The sequence below is a fragment of the Maylandia zebra genome, linkage group LG4 (genome assembly GCF_041146795.1).
Source record: "Maylandia zebra isolate NMK-2024a linkage group LG4, Mzebra_GT3a, whole genome shotgun sequence".
NCBI lineage: Eukaryota > Metazoa > Chordata > Actinopteri > Cichliformes > Cichlidae > Maylandia > Maylandia zebra.
Window position 1 is genome coordinate 20,790,799 of NC_135170.1, and position 16,772 is coordinate 20,807,570.

Below are 16,772 nucleotides of genomic sequence, written 5' to 3' on the forward strand. Positions count from 1 at the left end.
AAAAAACCCTTCATCCTATCTGTGCTGGAACGATCTATCTGTAAGATGTCACAGCAGGAAAAGGGTGGGGACATGTAAAAGGAAAAAGGGAGGGGTGTAGGGGGTGTAGAAGAAGCAAAGAAACCTTGAATGAGAGCTTCCAGGACCCTAGAGCGCACAGACACAACAAGCTGGAAAGTCTCAGCTAACTGAGTTTTAAAGGACAAACGATTCAAAATGATCAGAGGACATCTTTAGTAGCTCTTTTCTGAATTATGAATGTAACTTCTGACAAGTCCACTGTGCCACTCCACTGCTGAGAGAAGCTCCCCGTGTGATGGATCAGCTTTGCGCAACAGGTTCTCCAAAGAACATTTAAGCTCGAACTCTGATCCATGTAGGGAACAAAAAGAAGCATGCTGTCACCGCTTTGGCCCTTTGGCATCGAGCAGGAGATCAACTCATGGGATGTAGTGGATGCAGATTCAGGGTCAACTTTGGGAAGGCGCTGTCCAAAGTCTCGGTCTTTTTCACCATGGTCCTAATCTTCACCTACTTCTTCTACTGCCTCACCGGATTTTGTGATTCGGCTCCAAGAGCTGCATACAGACAAGAAACTTCAGACTTGGACTATGACATTTTGGACGATCTGCGGCCACCCCGGCGTCTCTTCCCCGATGCGCCGTTTCAGCGGAACCGCACAGGCTCCGAGGACGCTCCGGCTGAGCCGTTACAGAATACGCTGGACAGCGAAAAGGAGACTGTCCAGAGCAACGGCATCCCCGTGTCCAACACTTTCGGGACCAAAAGGTTTCCGCAGGCGATTATAATCGGCGTGAAGAAGGGAGGGACACGCGCCCTGCTGGAGTTTCTCCGCATCCACCCGGACGTGAGAGCGTTCGGCGCGGAGCCGCACTTCTTCGACAGGTTTTACGATAAAGGGCTGGAGTGGTACAGGTAAGGATGAACGCACGAATCCACTCATACAGAATGTGGCTGGCTTTTAGCCCAGGTTTGACCGCAAATCATAAAATGTAAAAACTGTAAATCGTGGACCATCGTAGGCAGTCCAAAACTTTAAAACGACACAGGGTGTCTGCTGTAAAAACCGATGTGCTCTTTATAAGTGAATCTGACGGGTTTATTTGGAAAAAGTTTGAACACGATTGCATATTTGGATGTCATGCGGGCCAATGCAGGATTGTATATGCTGTAAGGGTAAAGGGTCAGCTGAGCAGCACTGATGTTTTTGCTGACATCTTATCACCTGTGCAGATGTGCTGATTTCCTCCGTCAATAGAAGAGACAGCAATGCATTGGCTGGTTGATATATTCGGATCAGCTTTAGACAATGCTCCCTCTCTTGTGCTGCTCTAGATCAAAAGGGCTAGTGAGGTCCCAGAGGAGCGTTTCATCATCTTGACAGTCATCTAAACACCATTTATTCACTTCAGCATGACATCCTGTATAGTGTTCCCCTTTTTGCTCTGCAACAGAGCCACAAAGAACCCATGCAAACATCACATCGATTACTCTAACATGTAAAATCTACAGCAAATACCTCATCATATACCATATAAAGCACCTTGGGGTGATTTGGAGCTATATAAATAACATGAAATTGAATTGAATTAGAGAATTTTAAAAAAGCAAAAACACAAAAATCTGATTGACAAGGAGAGCAAACACTGAGTGATGATCTTAGTTAATGTGATCGCACAGTTCCTTTACAAAAGGCACATAAAATGCTACTGTCATACTGACAGCACATGATTTGGGGTGGCCAGGCTGACCAGAGCCCTCATTTGGGTGTAGTTAAGGCCCTAAAGAAGGATTTATTTGTCCGTGAAGCTGGTCCTGATCATCTCCATATGTTCTACGAGCTTCTGGACATGATCCCAGCTGAGCAGCGTGTGAGAACACAGTGCCATTTGGGGACCTTTAAGCAAGAAAGGTGTCATAACTACACAGAGGTTTGACAGGGTAAGGATCATGAATAACAGGCACTTTGATAGCAAGATGGTGTAATTTAATCTTCCTTTGCCTTATTTTCTAAACCCCCCTTTGCTGCCTTTTAATAGGGAACATAAGGACACATGGAAACGGTTTCACCACTGATAATTTTAGCATGCCGTTAAATTTCCTCTCTCTCACTTTTTCTCTGTGCACACACAAACACTCATATATACCGTATGTATGTTAGCAATCTTAAGCACTATGTTACCTATCCTCTGTCTCTCCATGCCACATTTACAACTCATCCTTCTCCCCAGATTCTTCCTTGTGACTTTCTCCTTCTCTCCTTGCTTCTCTTCTCCTCACTCTCCCTTCAGAATAGCAGAATGTGAAAATACCTGTGACCAAACTGGTGTTTCCGGGGCATTTTTTTTATGTGTGTTTTAATTAGGCTGACTTGTGCTGTAAAGCTGTTAGGCCTTAACCCGTTTGTGCCCAGATTTTTTTCAGAGTTGTAAGGCATATCATTTTATCAGTTGAGTCCCTCTGAATCATGTTATGTATTTATTTTTTCCATTTTGTACTTTTTTTTGAAGAAAATAGCATTTTTATGACTGGCAACAATTGTTGCCAGTAGTCACACAGCTTGTCACTAGGTCAAATGTCACCTAATAATAATAATAGAGAAGTAATAATAATAATATAATAAGAACAAAATAATAATATAGTCATAATAAATAATAACAAAAAGGTGGAGCCTCAGGTTCCCCCTGTATAAAATTCAAAACATCAAACAATTTGAACTGATTTCTTTATTCTCAATTTTTTTATACTCAAAAACTCAACAAACATTTTTTTCTTAGAACCTCTAAAAACATATATACATATATAACATATTTCTTCCCATACATTCCATCATCTTTCATGCATGTTCTACTCAGTGTGGTACTTCTTGAAGCACTCCACATGTAGTGGCACATCACACTTTCCACACGCAAATGATGTGCGTCCGCCGCAGTTCTTGCATCGCTTGTACCTGCTACCAGTGTTGCAGGGCCAGTGGTTCAAATTATCAAACCTGGTGGCATCAGTTATCGCCACCGCCATTGAAGATCTTCTGCCCTGCCTACTTGGCTTTGTTCCATGGCGCAGGAGGAGGGTCTGGGCTACCAGCCTCTGGAAGGAGAGGAGATCCTTCTCCCCGCTTTTCCAGGACCTAAATGAATGACAAAACAAGCATGATAGATGCATGAATGTGCATCGTTTCATCCTTTCTACAACGTCATGCCCCATATGTAGAATGTTCTGTAAAAGCAATATCACACTTGAGTTTGTGATGTTGGTCTGGATATCATCACTGTTGCTCTTGTCGTCCGAAGAGCACTAGCGATGACCTCGAGTCAAACATCACCAACTCGATTGTGATATCACTAAATAACATACAGCCTTGTGTACCTGTAATAGCACCAGCTGTTCACCATGGCACTGTTCAGGATGAGCACCCAGGATCATCATCGGGGCAGCTGCATGTCCGAATTAGGTAGAAAGCCTTCACCTTTGAGTATTCTTGATGGGAGGCGGTTATGGTCACCAGTGGCCTCATCATCAGATTGGTCACTGTCACAGTCTGTGTCATGTGCGTGCATTTCTGACTCAGGCACAACTGTGATGTCCGCCACAGTTTCAGAGTCCTGCAGCATGGCCAGGATCTCTGCTACGGTGTACCTAAGGAAAGGACAACATACATGTTAGCTAGCAAGCGAATTTTAGCTAGCAAGAAAATGATGTATGGTAATGTATAAAAATCCTATACACAGAGGCCTTGAATACCTGTGAATTTATTTAGCTAGGAATTATTCTAAAAGGACTAAAATGAGCCATTGTACATCATTCTACAATTTTAAATAAGTAAATTAGGAGCAATCCTGCAGACAGTGTTTTCCTTTAGTTAGCGACATGCTATGTGCCCACTGGCAACTTTTGTTGCCACTCACAGAAATAAGCCCATGAACAAAAAAATATTTATCCTAGGTACAATTTTTTGGGGGAGGGTTACTCTAGAGACTTGAATGATTAAATAATTATAAATATGTTTGGGGGGAAAGTCATAAGAAATTTATGAAAATTACCTCTTTCCAGGATGATTTGCATCCGCCATGTCTTCAGCCAGAAAGAGCGGGAAGCAGATGATGTCATGCGATAGGAAGCACTTGGAAACGATTTTTTAAAAATCAAAACCTTTGTCTAAGTTGTCTACTAGCATATAAGTGGAAAAAGTTGCATTAGTACCTTTGAGATTTTTTATTGTGAGTCGAAAATGACAGTGATAAACTTTGGCAACAATTGTTGCCAGTGGGGCTAAACGGGTTAACGGTGTAACACACCACTGCCACTAACACGGCCTGTAAAAACACGGCCTGTAAAAGGTAGATCAGTCGTGCAGTAATATCGCCTAAACCCAACGACAAATCTAAGTCACCACATGCAACATGAACATTTTTCAAAGTGTAGCCAAGTTAAGAGGTGTAATTACAGTAAAGTGATCACCTGTAAGTGTTTAAGAGATTAAATGGGAGTTCTGCATGGATATAACTGATAATACCTGCATTTGTTCACATTCACAGTATCAGAACGTGAATGTGAATTATGGTTTTGTCTTTTGCTGTGATTTTTTTTTAAAGAAGTGAACTTCACTGAAAGTTGAGGCGGAGAAAAGTTAGAAGGATTAATGCAACAATGGAGAGCGACAGCAGCAACATGATACCGGATGAAATCACTGAAAGATGATTCCGCTGTTGTCACTGAATCGCAAAAATTGAGCAAATCTGTTTGCTGTCATCTGCAGTGACCCACAAAGAAGCCGCTGGAAGTTGTAGACAGCAGCATTTTGTGTGTGTGTGTGTGTGTGTGTGTGTGTGTGTGTGTGTGTGTGTGTGTGTGTGTGAGAGAGAGTCAGTGACAGAAAGAACTTATCCATGTGGAACAAGCAAGTCCTCCTCATCTGACTGTCAGTCACAGGGTCAACTCTCTGTCACATCTGGATGTGACACACACACACACGCACACACTCAATGCAGTGTAAAGCAGGAGTTTAAGACAGGCTCTGAAAACGCAACCCCTGCTTTGACATTTAATCTTTCTGAAGTTCTCTGTCTCATCTCATCTCATAAGATAGAGAACCGATTGCTGTAGATATTCCTCCGGATCATCCATTTAATATTACCACAGCACTTATTTATCCATATCATAGGTGATAAAGTGATGATAAACCGCTTTAATCCTGAATCTTTTCCTTCAGACAAATATGACGTTTGCGTGCTTATATATCTGCCATAATCCCCATGAAAAAAAAATGATGCGTTGGAACTGCTGTTGATCATTTTTACAGACGAGTCACGATTTTATAAGTAACAAACAGCCGCTTGCCAAGATACATGGTCACACACTTGCATATCTGAAAGCAATTTGTGCACTGTCATAGTCTGCTCTCTTTCCTGGATGGAGAAATAAGCACAAACCGAAGGCGACTGTAGCAGATGGATGAGGGTTGTAATCTGTCATATTTGAGTCATTGCTGTCAGATGTTGGATGAAACCAGGGGCGATCTGCATGCTGGAGACACTTCATAGATTCAGCAGACAGAAGTACCCTGCGTGTTGTTCCAACAGCACTGTCTTCTCGAAGACAAGCTCAGACCTCATGCATGTGTGTTTTCCATTGCTTTTATCTGAGCGATCAAGTCAGTCTCCGCTCTCTTTCCCTCTCCACCCTGTCTGTCTCTTCATGCCGTTCTCTCGTTTGCATGTGTGCATACGAGCCCATTACGGGAATGGAAAAGCCACAAATAGTGCATTGAAAATAAGGCAAAGATTTAACGGTTTTCTGTGTTGTTTTACGGCTTTAAAGAGACTTCACAGAGTGATGGGTTTCATATGGGACTTAAGAGCCACCGCAGAAAGCTGAAAAACCTCAGCTTTCCATGGCACAATAGTTGTAATTGTCACGGCTTTGTCACAGTGATGAGGCCTGGAGTGAGTAATGATTAAATTCTGTCTGATGACGTCAAAGTGAGCGCATTTATTTCTCATCTTGTAGAAGAACAAACTCTTTTTAGAAAGATTACTTCTTCATTTCTGTTTGAGGAAAAACTCAAGTTCTCATGGCTCATCAATATTTTACAAGGTTATCAATTAGCTGACCTGTAGTCTTGACACCGCAGGCCATGCCTGATTGGATTGCAATTAAAACATGGTATAAATCCATTAAGGGTAACAGCACAAGGGCAAGCAAAAATGCCAGCTCTGCTAAAAATTACATCAGAAATGGATTTATGCAAACAAGACTGGAAATAGATGACAACAGATCAAAATAAGAGGAGGACATGCCGATCTTTAGGGGGTCAGACTGATATACACATTTGATTTTATTACTTTAAAACGTATAATCAGCATTTACACCAGCACCAAAATTTAATTTTATCCCTTGATTTTTCTAGCATAACCATTAAAATATACATATCTGCACATTTTAAATGTCTCTTTTTATTTATTTATTTTAGATTACTGTTATATTTCAGCTTTAGTTACTCTGGAAATCCTGACGATGAGAGTCCTAGCCAAAAAAGACAGCAGTGCAATCAACTAAGTTGCATAAACTAGACCACATGCACAAATATAAACAGAATAATACACAAATTAACTATACAAAAATACAGCTGGTGAAAATAAAGTACGACGACAACCAAAAATTTATAAACGTCAGCAGCAATGAAGCCTAAAACATCAATATTGTCTCACGCCAGAAACAAGGGTAATATTCAGGCAAAACATTTGCAGGATGAACGAACTGCATCCAAGTCATTTAAAATCGCCTTAGATTCATTTTAGTGTGACCACTTCCTTAAATTTTAGCTGATTGTATATAAAAAATGGACGCAACCACAGTGCGGTCACCCATTGGTTAGTGAAATGCTGGCTTGAAGCCTTAAGCTGGGCGCTCTCACTGCCACCATCAGACTTCACTTGTGCGTGGTGAGGATGGCAGCTCCAAACCGTACCCTGCTTTATCCTCCTTTTGGACTCTCATGGAGACTTTAAATTACAAAGTGAATGTCACGTTCTATTAGGTAAGACTTGAAATTTGCATCTGAGCCCACAAACTCATCAGAAAAGTGTTTAATGAGGTCATAGATCAAAGGAGCCAAAGGCGTGTTTTCCCACAGGCTGAGGTTTTGGAGAGACATGGCTGCTCACAATGTCACATCAACATGTGTTGCTGTAGGGTCAAGTGAATAAGACCCCGTTCACACCGGCCTTTTAAGAGGGGGAAAATGTGTATTCTCCAACCAGTTGCTGCAGGCTGATGGCAGGCACGATGGAATCTAGCGCTAAACTCTACATAGGCCTAGAGCTCTGGTTGGTGACCCATAGCAACCACCAGCAACCCCAACCAGTTGGCACAGACCTCCTTGCAGTTGCTTTGGTTGCCAGCAGAACGCCACAACTGCTGGTAATTTGCATGGAAAACGCCAAGTGGTCTGCAAACACTCATCAACAATCCTCAGAGCTGTAGCGAAGCTGTGAAAACAGCAACACAAACTAGAAGTTGCCTTCAAAGTAAAAGTTGCACCTTTTCAAATGTATTGGCTGCAGCACCGGAGTCAATCCTTTCTTCGAATGTGAACATTCTCTGTTTACGGTTTGCATCGCAGTTCTTTCAGTTTTCATTACGTGTTTGCAGACATGTTAGCGTCTTCTATGCACAATAATGTAACTGCTGTCACTGAAGGTTTGCAAACCTATATGTCAAGTATAATCCGTTCAGCTGAAAAAAAAATAAGATATTTTCAGGCACTTTAGTCAGCTGGGACAGATTTGTGTGCACATCATTTAACAACTTATATCTTTAATATTATTTGAAGTATAAATAAGACAAGATATAGCCACAGTTAAGTCCATAAGTATCTGGACAATGACACACTATAATTTTGTGGTTTAACAAAATCATTGCTTTTTAGGATTTACAACCATTTCTATGCATAGCCCCCCTTTTGCATGTGCTAGCCCTGAGTCCAAATAACAAAAGTTATGTCGCTGTCTAAATACTTAAGGAACTAATGGTACAGTTTGGATTGTTCCAAAGTCATCCTGTGCTTTGTGCATGCTTTATCTCAGTATTATCCGAGAGGGGAGATTCAGGCACTTACCCTGTCAGTTTGGATTTTTGACAGCTGAAATGGTGAAAGTGGAGCCTAATGCACGTCCACGGGGGAACGTTTTCCAGAGTGAGGGTGATTTTCTCAACACCTCATTCTGTGCACAGCCCTCAGGCCATTAGCCTTAGACACTGAACATGGCTGATTGGTGTAACAGGCCAGGAAGTGGTCTCTGTAGTGTTGGGTTGTAGTGTGTTTTAATGGTGCCAGGTTTTGGCTGGACTTAAGTCTAGGTGGTATTATAAGGTTTGAAAATAGCCACATTCACACTTCATATGGTGAGAATTATAATAATTTGGGGTGCTTTGTAATCCATTATGGGGCGCCTGTAAAATCTTGGGGAGGTTTCTGTCTTGTCTTTTTTTCCCCCCTCAGCTCTATGCTGCAGTTAGCTGGTGAGAAAAGTACTTTTTGAAGAAATAATAGTTTGGGCCAAAATTAAATGTTTCAAATGCTTGGTAGTCATGTTCAGTCAGGCAACCATTTCCAGAAAAGAATAGCGTGAGCCTGAAAAAACACGAGAGTATCCAATGGAAACACAATAATATGGCTCCTGGGAAATTTGAAAAGACTATGTTTTACCACATAGCTTCGATGTTTAAAGGGTTTGAATGAATCCAGATCTATAAAAGAAAAGTATGTATCTGATTCTCATAAGAGATGAACAACAACAGAGACACACTCACAATTTTCTCTTTTAGCTCCCGGGTTCATCAAACTTCAGCAAAATCTGTCTTGATTATTAAAAATCCCTGTTTACATATTTATGACAATGTTAACATGCTGATTTAATAATTATAGAGTTTTCACCGCCTTAGCGCAGGGTGTTAGCATGCTAACATTTGCTAATTTAGAAGATCACAGCAACTCTCTGCATGTCCTCCTTCACTGCATTTATGAATCTTTCTTCTGGTCTTCCTCCTGTCTGGCGGCTCCATATTAAGCATCCTTTGTCCAGTATATCCACTATCCCTACTCTGCCTGTGTCCAATCAATCTAAGCCTTGCCTCTACTCAACTTTGTCTCCAAAGTCCTCAACCTGGGCTGTCCTTCTGATATACTCATTTCTAATACTGTAAGGATGCCCAAAGAAAATCAGAGCATGCTCTTCAGCTCTGCCAACTCGAGCTCAGCCCTTTTTTGGCAGCCCCATCATGTCCAAATAAAACATCATATCAGGTCTCACTACCAACTTGTGGACCTTCTGTAACAAATCACCCCGACACTCATCGCCACCCACTCCACCCTCCTGCCTGCATTCTGTTCTTCAGCTCTCTTGCGCAATGACCTTTAATTTGGATGATTGACCTCAAGTGTTTAAACTCATCCACCTTAATTCCATCCATCCATTTGCTTCCGCTTATCCTTTTCAGGGTCGCTGGAGCCTATCCCAGCTGTCATAGGGCGACAGGCAGGGTACACCCTGGACAGGTTGCCAGTCTGTCGCAGGGCCAACACACAGGGACAGACAACCATTCGCACTCTCATTCACTCGCACATTCACACCTAGTGACAATTTGGATTATCCGATTAACCTATCCCCACAAGCTGCATGTCTTCGTACTGTGGGAGGAAGCTGGATACCCCCATGCAGGCACGCTGAGAACATGCGAAGACCTTCGCTTGCTGATAGATTCAAACCCAGATTCTCCCCCCAGTGAGAATTCTGCCCTTGTGGGCGCCAACTTCCCAGCAAAGCATCACGGACTTCACATCCTGTCAGGACTCCTAATTATAACTGGACATTCAGTCTTTAATTGGGCATCGACCTGCATAAAGTAATTCCTTTATAGATGGACTCCCCCCTTCCCATGTATGTGTGTGATTTTAACTCCTTTCCACCCACACACTCACACTCTGGTCTCTGTGGAAGTGTTGCACTTCAGCCAACCTCATGCAGAGAAAACCATTTACTAACTCCATTACTTTGTAGAGGAAAACATCATCCAATGCAATTAAAACTAGAGGGTGGCAACAGTTTTTTCTCGCAGCTGGGTTCCAATTGTGATCAAACCATCCAGTGGTCCTGTGACTGACACTTGCAGAGGTGTTTAGTGTGTTTGTGTCTGGTTGAAAGTCACTTCAGTGGTAACACACACACATACGCAATACTATTTGTAAAGTTTCTGCTCCACACTTTCTCATTCAATGTTTCACTTTCTACACATCAGCTTATGTTCTTTTCCAACTTTGATGTGTGACACTTTTAGGTCTCAAACATGGCGATAGCAGGGGAAAAACTGCACTTTGTATCCTAGAGACAATAATGCCTCCTGCTGTATGTGTTCACTTCCTTGTAGCTAGATGAGATTTTCCCCACACTCTTGTTTGTACTGGTTTAGCCCACCTTAGCTTGGTCAGAGGGGAATAGCAACATATGTTTCATCCAGACATGATGCTGTAAATCAAGGTTCCCACACTTATCCTGTCAGACTGTCAGACTGACAGACTTTCCGTTGCCTCCAGGTTGCTTCTGTCACCCTTCGAGCATAGCGACACAGTTGGGAAATGTTTCCCTCAGTTTGACATTTATGCTCTCTCTCGTTTTTATAGCCTTGATTTTTCACCACCTGTTTAATTAGATCTCAGCTGAAAAGGCCTTTTGGTGTGGATGCCTGCCAAAGCAGAAGCCTCCTTCAGGAAGACCGTGTGTAGCGTATCTGTGATAACTGATGGAATTTCAGATCGACAAACCGACGTGATAATTGGATTTTCCGGCTCCACTTCTGTGCAGAATACCTTTTGTTTCTGCGCCGCAGGAGTATGTGGCTCCCGCTTCAGCGGGAGAGCCCATAATCTTGGGGGGCAGGAAGTCTCTTGGCCACATCCTTGTTGCCAGGGTTGTTATTTAATCTTATGATCCAGGCTCCCTCGAACATATCAGTAGAGTAATCAGCTCTGGAGCACTTCAGGGAGGAAAAGCACTACATCCTTTTAACAGCAGGGAGTTCCAGACTAGAGTGGCGAGTCAGCAAGTCTTTCCGATACAACGCTAAATAGAAAACATGTTTGAGTTCTTCTCTTTGCACATTTAAATGTTAACAATAGTAGGCTAAAAGGCATTTCCCTTAAGCTAAATCAAAGAGGTGTATGTAAAGCATATATTATTGCAGATTAATTGTCCCTGATCTGTTTACAGTATACTGACACCACATACAGACAGATTTATGACAGAAAATGGCCTCTATCGATTCTCCGATAATGAGACTGATTGTGATGAGGGAGATAGGGACCTGAGCAGAGTGGGGGTAAAGTCACAATTCATTAACTATTCATGAATATGGAAAGACAACTTATGGTCAATTACAGAAGTGTCATTTATGTGAAGAAGTGAAGGAGAAATCCAAAACTATGAATGAGAAAGCAGAAGACGGACACTGTGGGTGTAAAGATGTTCATTTTCTCATCAGTATTCACTGACACCTCCGTGCTCAAATATGCACATGTGCAAAAAAGCAGTCATACACACAGCGACACACACTGAGCACAATCTGTCATATAGAGACAGACGTATTGATCAGACACAGATAAACAGGGGACGGGCAGGCAGTGATAGGCCATTTGCAGCTCTTGAAATTGGATAGTAATCAATTAATGGTCTTTTATTATGGGGATCATTTAATGGGGATGGATTGAAACGGCTTAACTTTAAATGCAGAGGAAAGACTCAAATCTCTAAAAGTTTCCTTCTCACTCAAAGTCATGTACTTTATTGTGCACTTTTAACCTTTGTTTCCTCTTAAAACTTCTACAGAGAACATTTTACATAAATAAGAGACCAAACTAAACACTGAACCACAGAATAGAGTTTCCATCAGGAGTTAAATGAGCAGGAACACCTTGTTAGTACCACATCTTTTTACTTTAGAGCTGACTTAATTCTTTGTGGCATAGATTTACTAAGTTTCTGGAAAACCTTCTCAGAGATTTAGGTCCACGTTGACATGGCAGTATCAAACAGTTGCCCAAGATTTGTCGGCTCTGTACATCCATGATGGGAATCTCTTGTTCCACCACATTCCAAAAATGTTCTATTGGGTTGGGAGCTGGTGACCTGAGAGGCTGTTTGAGTACTGTGAATCCAGTGTCATGTCCAAGAAACCAGTTTGACATGATTAGAGTTTTGTGACATTTCACGTGATCCTGCTAGAAGGAACCATCAGAAGATGAGTACAGTGTGGTCATAAAGGGATGGACTTGTCTGTGACATTTTTAATTAATTAGTAATAAGGGTCCCAACAATCTACCGCCAGCAACCCTAACTGTTGATACAGGCAGGATGAATCAGTGCTATCATGTTGCTTATGTCAAATTCTGACCCTACTATCTGAGTGTTACAGCACAAATTCAGACTCATTAGACTAGGTAACTTTTTTTTCTCCAATCTTTTATTGTCCAGTTTTGGCGAGCTTGTGCAAACTGCAGCATCGGGTTCCTGTTCTCAACTGACAGGAAAGGAATCGGTGTGGTCTTCTGCTGCTTTAGCCCATCTCCTTCAAGGTTCAACACGTTGTTTGTTCAGAAATGCTCTTTTGCATGCCTTGGTTGTAGTGAGTGGTTATTTGAGTTGCTGTTCCCTCCTGATCAGCTCAAAGCAGTCTGCCACATCAACGAGGCATTTTCAGCCAGAGAACTGCCACTCACTTTTTTTTCAACCCTAGAGATGATTGTGTGGGAGAATCCCAGTAGATGAGCAGTTTCTGAAATGCCAGCCAGTCTGGCACCAACAACCATATTTTATTCAAAGTCATTTAAATCAACTTTTTTCTCTGTTCTGATGCTCAGTTTGAAATTCTGCAAGTCTTGACCATGTGTGCATGCTTAAACGCATTGAGTCGCAGCCAATTATATGTTTGCGTTAATGAGCAGTTGAGGTTAATGACGCTTAATGAAGCGTGTGTGAGCACTGTTTTTACGAAGAAGGTTAATGCAATTGCACAAAACCTATCTAGGTGGTCAAAAGTTCTTATAATGAGATTTTACTGTGTTTGGTTGACTTTGTTGAAGCGTTAAGATCTTCATTTTGAGTGAAATATCAACAGCCTATTTCTTGTTCTTCATTTGATGTACATTTTCTCATATTTCCCTGGTATATTGTATTAGATATGTTTTTAAAGAGCAAAAGTAAAGTCAGTGAACTTGCATGGACTACAGTCATCTGCTGCTTTGTTTCCGTGAAAGGGAAGTCATGAAACTTTGCTGAACCTTAATTCCCTCAGATCAAAGAGGAAACACTTTAAATAATGTGGGCATGCAACTGTCATTACTCAAGTAAACCCATTTGAAAGTGTTTATTTTCCTAATTGATTAAAAGCATTTTTACTACATTGCACTAATACACGGTTACTTTACAAATACTCATTAAAATAATCAGGAAAATGAAAAACAAATCCCCCCTCGGATGTCATCTACACTTCTGAATGGCCTTTTGTCATTGACATTTGGAGTTAATGCAAACTTGCAATCTGAAACAAATAAAGCACATATGCTCCATTACTTGTTTATTTTATGGGAAACCACATGAACGCTCTCTGTTTCCAGTAACACAGTAAAGGATGTGTTGGGTAAATGAACTGCAGGCGATTCATTTGCTGCTTTAAACATTGCTCATCATCCATTTGTCGTGCAAACAATTTGTTTCCGAAATCCAAATCCACCACAATGCTGGCTCAGGCAGTTTGTCAATGTTAAATGTAAACACATGAATAAATGCTGGACCTGTTGAACGCCATGTTTTCCCTCACTGTCTGTTGGCCAGATATTGCTGAAATAAGAGGAGTCCGCATCAGTCAAGGGTGTTTCATGCAGCTGTGACTCGATGGTTTTAAATCAAATCAGTAGAAGAAGAAAAACTTGCTTAATCATCTCAGGAGAGCAGGTGCCATGAAAGATAAATCAGCAGATTAGATGTCACAGCGCTGGTTAAAGCTTAAGGTACATTTTGCATCATAATGCAAAATCTATCACCCCAACACGGTAACACCTAATTTAGCACAAGTCTTTCCACTGGTATATTCTACCCAGCATCTCTCCTCATTACTGCCATGTGTTTAACACACTAGCTGAGCTCAGCAGCTCGCCATCCCGGTCGCACTTCCTGCAGACTTTGGCCTGCTTGAGTCCTTGTTGGAACCTATTGGGGAGGTGATGGTGACGGGGTGGGCATTTTGCTCTTGCAGGAAGAAGAGGGGGTGGAAATCTGTAGGAAATTGCTGTTAAGTGGTTCTCGAGGCTTTGTGGTTTTGACTCACTGGGCCCGTGGTGAGTGGATGGTCCTGTTCTGCAGACCTTGCAGTGAGACCCGGAGGGGCTGTCTGGGGCCCTCGAACATTAACAGAGTAGTGTCTGAAGCTTTGATCACACAGATTTTGAGATGCTTTAATAGCAACAGTGTGTGATGTTCTTACATTATCTCTTAGTGGTCTTTTTGCTGAATGTAGCATGGGATTAAAACAGCAAGTGGTGCTGGTTTTGAGTTATAAACATTGAAACTTTATTGTGGTAGCTCAGAAACCAGTGGTGTAGCCGGATCAAGAGTGTTTTGTTGAGTTAAATACATGTAACATAGCAGGTTCACACAACTTGGCTCGACATATAACGTAAGCAGAATATGGACATAATGTCTTCAAGTGGCCAAATTTAAAAAAAAAAAAAAAAACACTTCAAGAAATCAAAACAAGTGAAGTTAAGCTCCAGACCTGCTGGATGTACTGAAGTGAAATAGACTGTGTCAATATTTATCTGACAGTTTCTTCTTTTTTAATTTAGGAACCTGATGCCTCGGACACTCGATGGGCAGATCACTATGGAGAAGACACCCAGCTACTTTGTCACCAAAGAAGCTCCAAGTCGCATCTGCACTATGAATTGTCAAACCAAGCTTATTGTCGTCGTCAGGGACCCGGTGACGAGGGCTGTGTCTGACTACACCCAGACGCTGTCCAAGAACCCAGGGCTTCCATCCTTCCAGAGCCTCGCTTTGAAAAACTCCTCCACAGGTTTGATTGATACCACGTGGAGTGCTGTGCGCATCGGCCTCTATGCCAAGCACCTGGAGAACTGGCTCCAGTACTTCCCTTTGTCTCAGTTTCTGTTTGTTAGCGGCGAACGACTGGTGTCTGATCCAGCTGGGGAGATGGGCCGAGTTCAGGACTTCCTGGGTTTGAAAAGGGTTGTTTCAGACAAGCACTTCTACTTCAACCAGACAAAAGGTTTTCCCTGCTTGAAGAAGCCAGAGGGGAGCAGCAGACCCCGCTGCCTCGGAAAGTCTAAAGGCAGACCTCATCCCCAGATCCCCTCTGAGGTACTGCAGAGACTCAGAGATTTCTACAGGCCCTTCAACCACCGTTTCTACCAGATGAGTGGACAGGACTTTGGCTGGGACTAAGCAAGAGTCTTCTTTGTGGAGAGATGCTCATTTACTGTTTCCACAGGGCTAATGTTCTCAGGGTACTGGGAGAGACAAAGTCCATTCTGCCTCAGTGGAGTCAACACGACATGCAGCACTCATGAACTGTCACTGTTTTGTTGTATTTTGAGGCTCAGACGGACATAGTGCTGCTAATATGAAAACGACAAATTTAGTTAATGGCTTAAATATATAACCGTTAAACTGTTTTTGACATTCTTTATGTACAGATTAGAAGAAAAGGTGATATTTATAGTTTCTGTTGAATACAACAGGTATTTTTTTATTATTATTATTAAAGAAGTGTATTTATTGCGTGACAAAGCCGGACATAATACCAACATCTGACAGGACATTGGGAGTAATGTAATAATCTTTGCCTGCATTTACATATTTTCCAGTCTTTTGAATGCTACATACAGTTTGATGTTGCAGGACATTCCTCAGTGCATTGCAGTTGATATACCAATGATACCTCATTTGTAAATATTAAGTCGAAACCATGCGTAGACACATTCCATTTGTAAGTATTTTCCAATAAAAGCCGCATCATATTTTATATTGTAATTCCTGGATGGGATCAATTGTATCAGCTGTTACTCACAATAAATTGCTACTTTTGATCTGTGATTATTCTGAACCACTGTAACTGTAAAAAAAAAAGTGTTCAAATTACAGTGTATAAAAAATGTGCCTCTGATTCTCTGTGTTGTGAAGTAAACTTTTATCTGATGTGACAAACGAATTTGTTTTCATTTCATGTGTTAGCGTTAAGGTCAGATTTTGTATGGTTACATCAGGCTGCAAAATTGTCACCAGAGGTTGAAGACTGTACTGTACTGCCCATTCTCTATGTAATACAGTTTACACAGCTGGATCTTTTCATATCAAGAAAACAAAGTCCTGTGAAAACAAAGGAATGTGTAAGTACCATCCGTGAAAGTTTTTAGACTGTTTAAACGTTTTAAAAAATATGGTTTCTTAGAGAAAAAGTGTCTCTGTGGCTCAGTTTGCATCAGCTTAAGGGATAAGTGGACCATCTGGGGGTAAGCTGACCATTTAAATGAATGAGTAAACCAATCAAATGAAGTTTAAATTTCAATATCTTTTGATTGCATTTAAAGAATAGAATAGAATAGAATAGAATAGAATAGAATAGAATAGAATAGAATATATCTATTGTCACTACCATACATATATTGTACAGTGCAACAA

General features: G+C 41.5%; 1 protein-coding gene and 1 long non-coding RNA gene across 2 annotated transcripts; one reads left to right on the plus strand and one right to left on the minus strand.

Annotated features, from left to right (window-relative positions):
• Nucleotides 1-274: 274 nt before the first annotated feature.
• Nucleotides 275-16,285, plus strand: LOC101471887 (heparan sulfate glucosamine 3-O-sulfotransferase 6). The gene is made up of 2 exons (XM_004558353.3): nt 275-936; nt 14,918-16,285. Exons 1-2 carry the CDS (start codon nt 443-445, stop codon nt 15,534-15,536), a joined length of 1,113 nt encoding a protein of 370 aa, XP_004558410.2. The 5' UTR covers nt 275-442; the 3' UTR covers nt 15,537-16,285.
• On the minus strand, nt 2,426-4,289 carry LOC106675741 (uncharacterized). Its single transcript, XR_013098338.1, has 3 exons — nt 4,065-4,289; nt 3,391-3,660; nt 2,426-3,151 (listed from the first exon to the last, which is right to left on the minus strand). It is a non-coding gene; the product is annotated as an uncharacterized LOC106675741 (long non-coding RNA).
• Nucleotides 16,286-16,772: the final 487 nt, after the last annotated feature.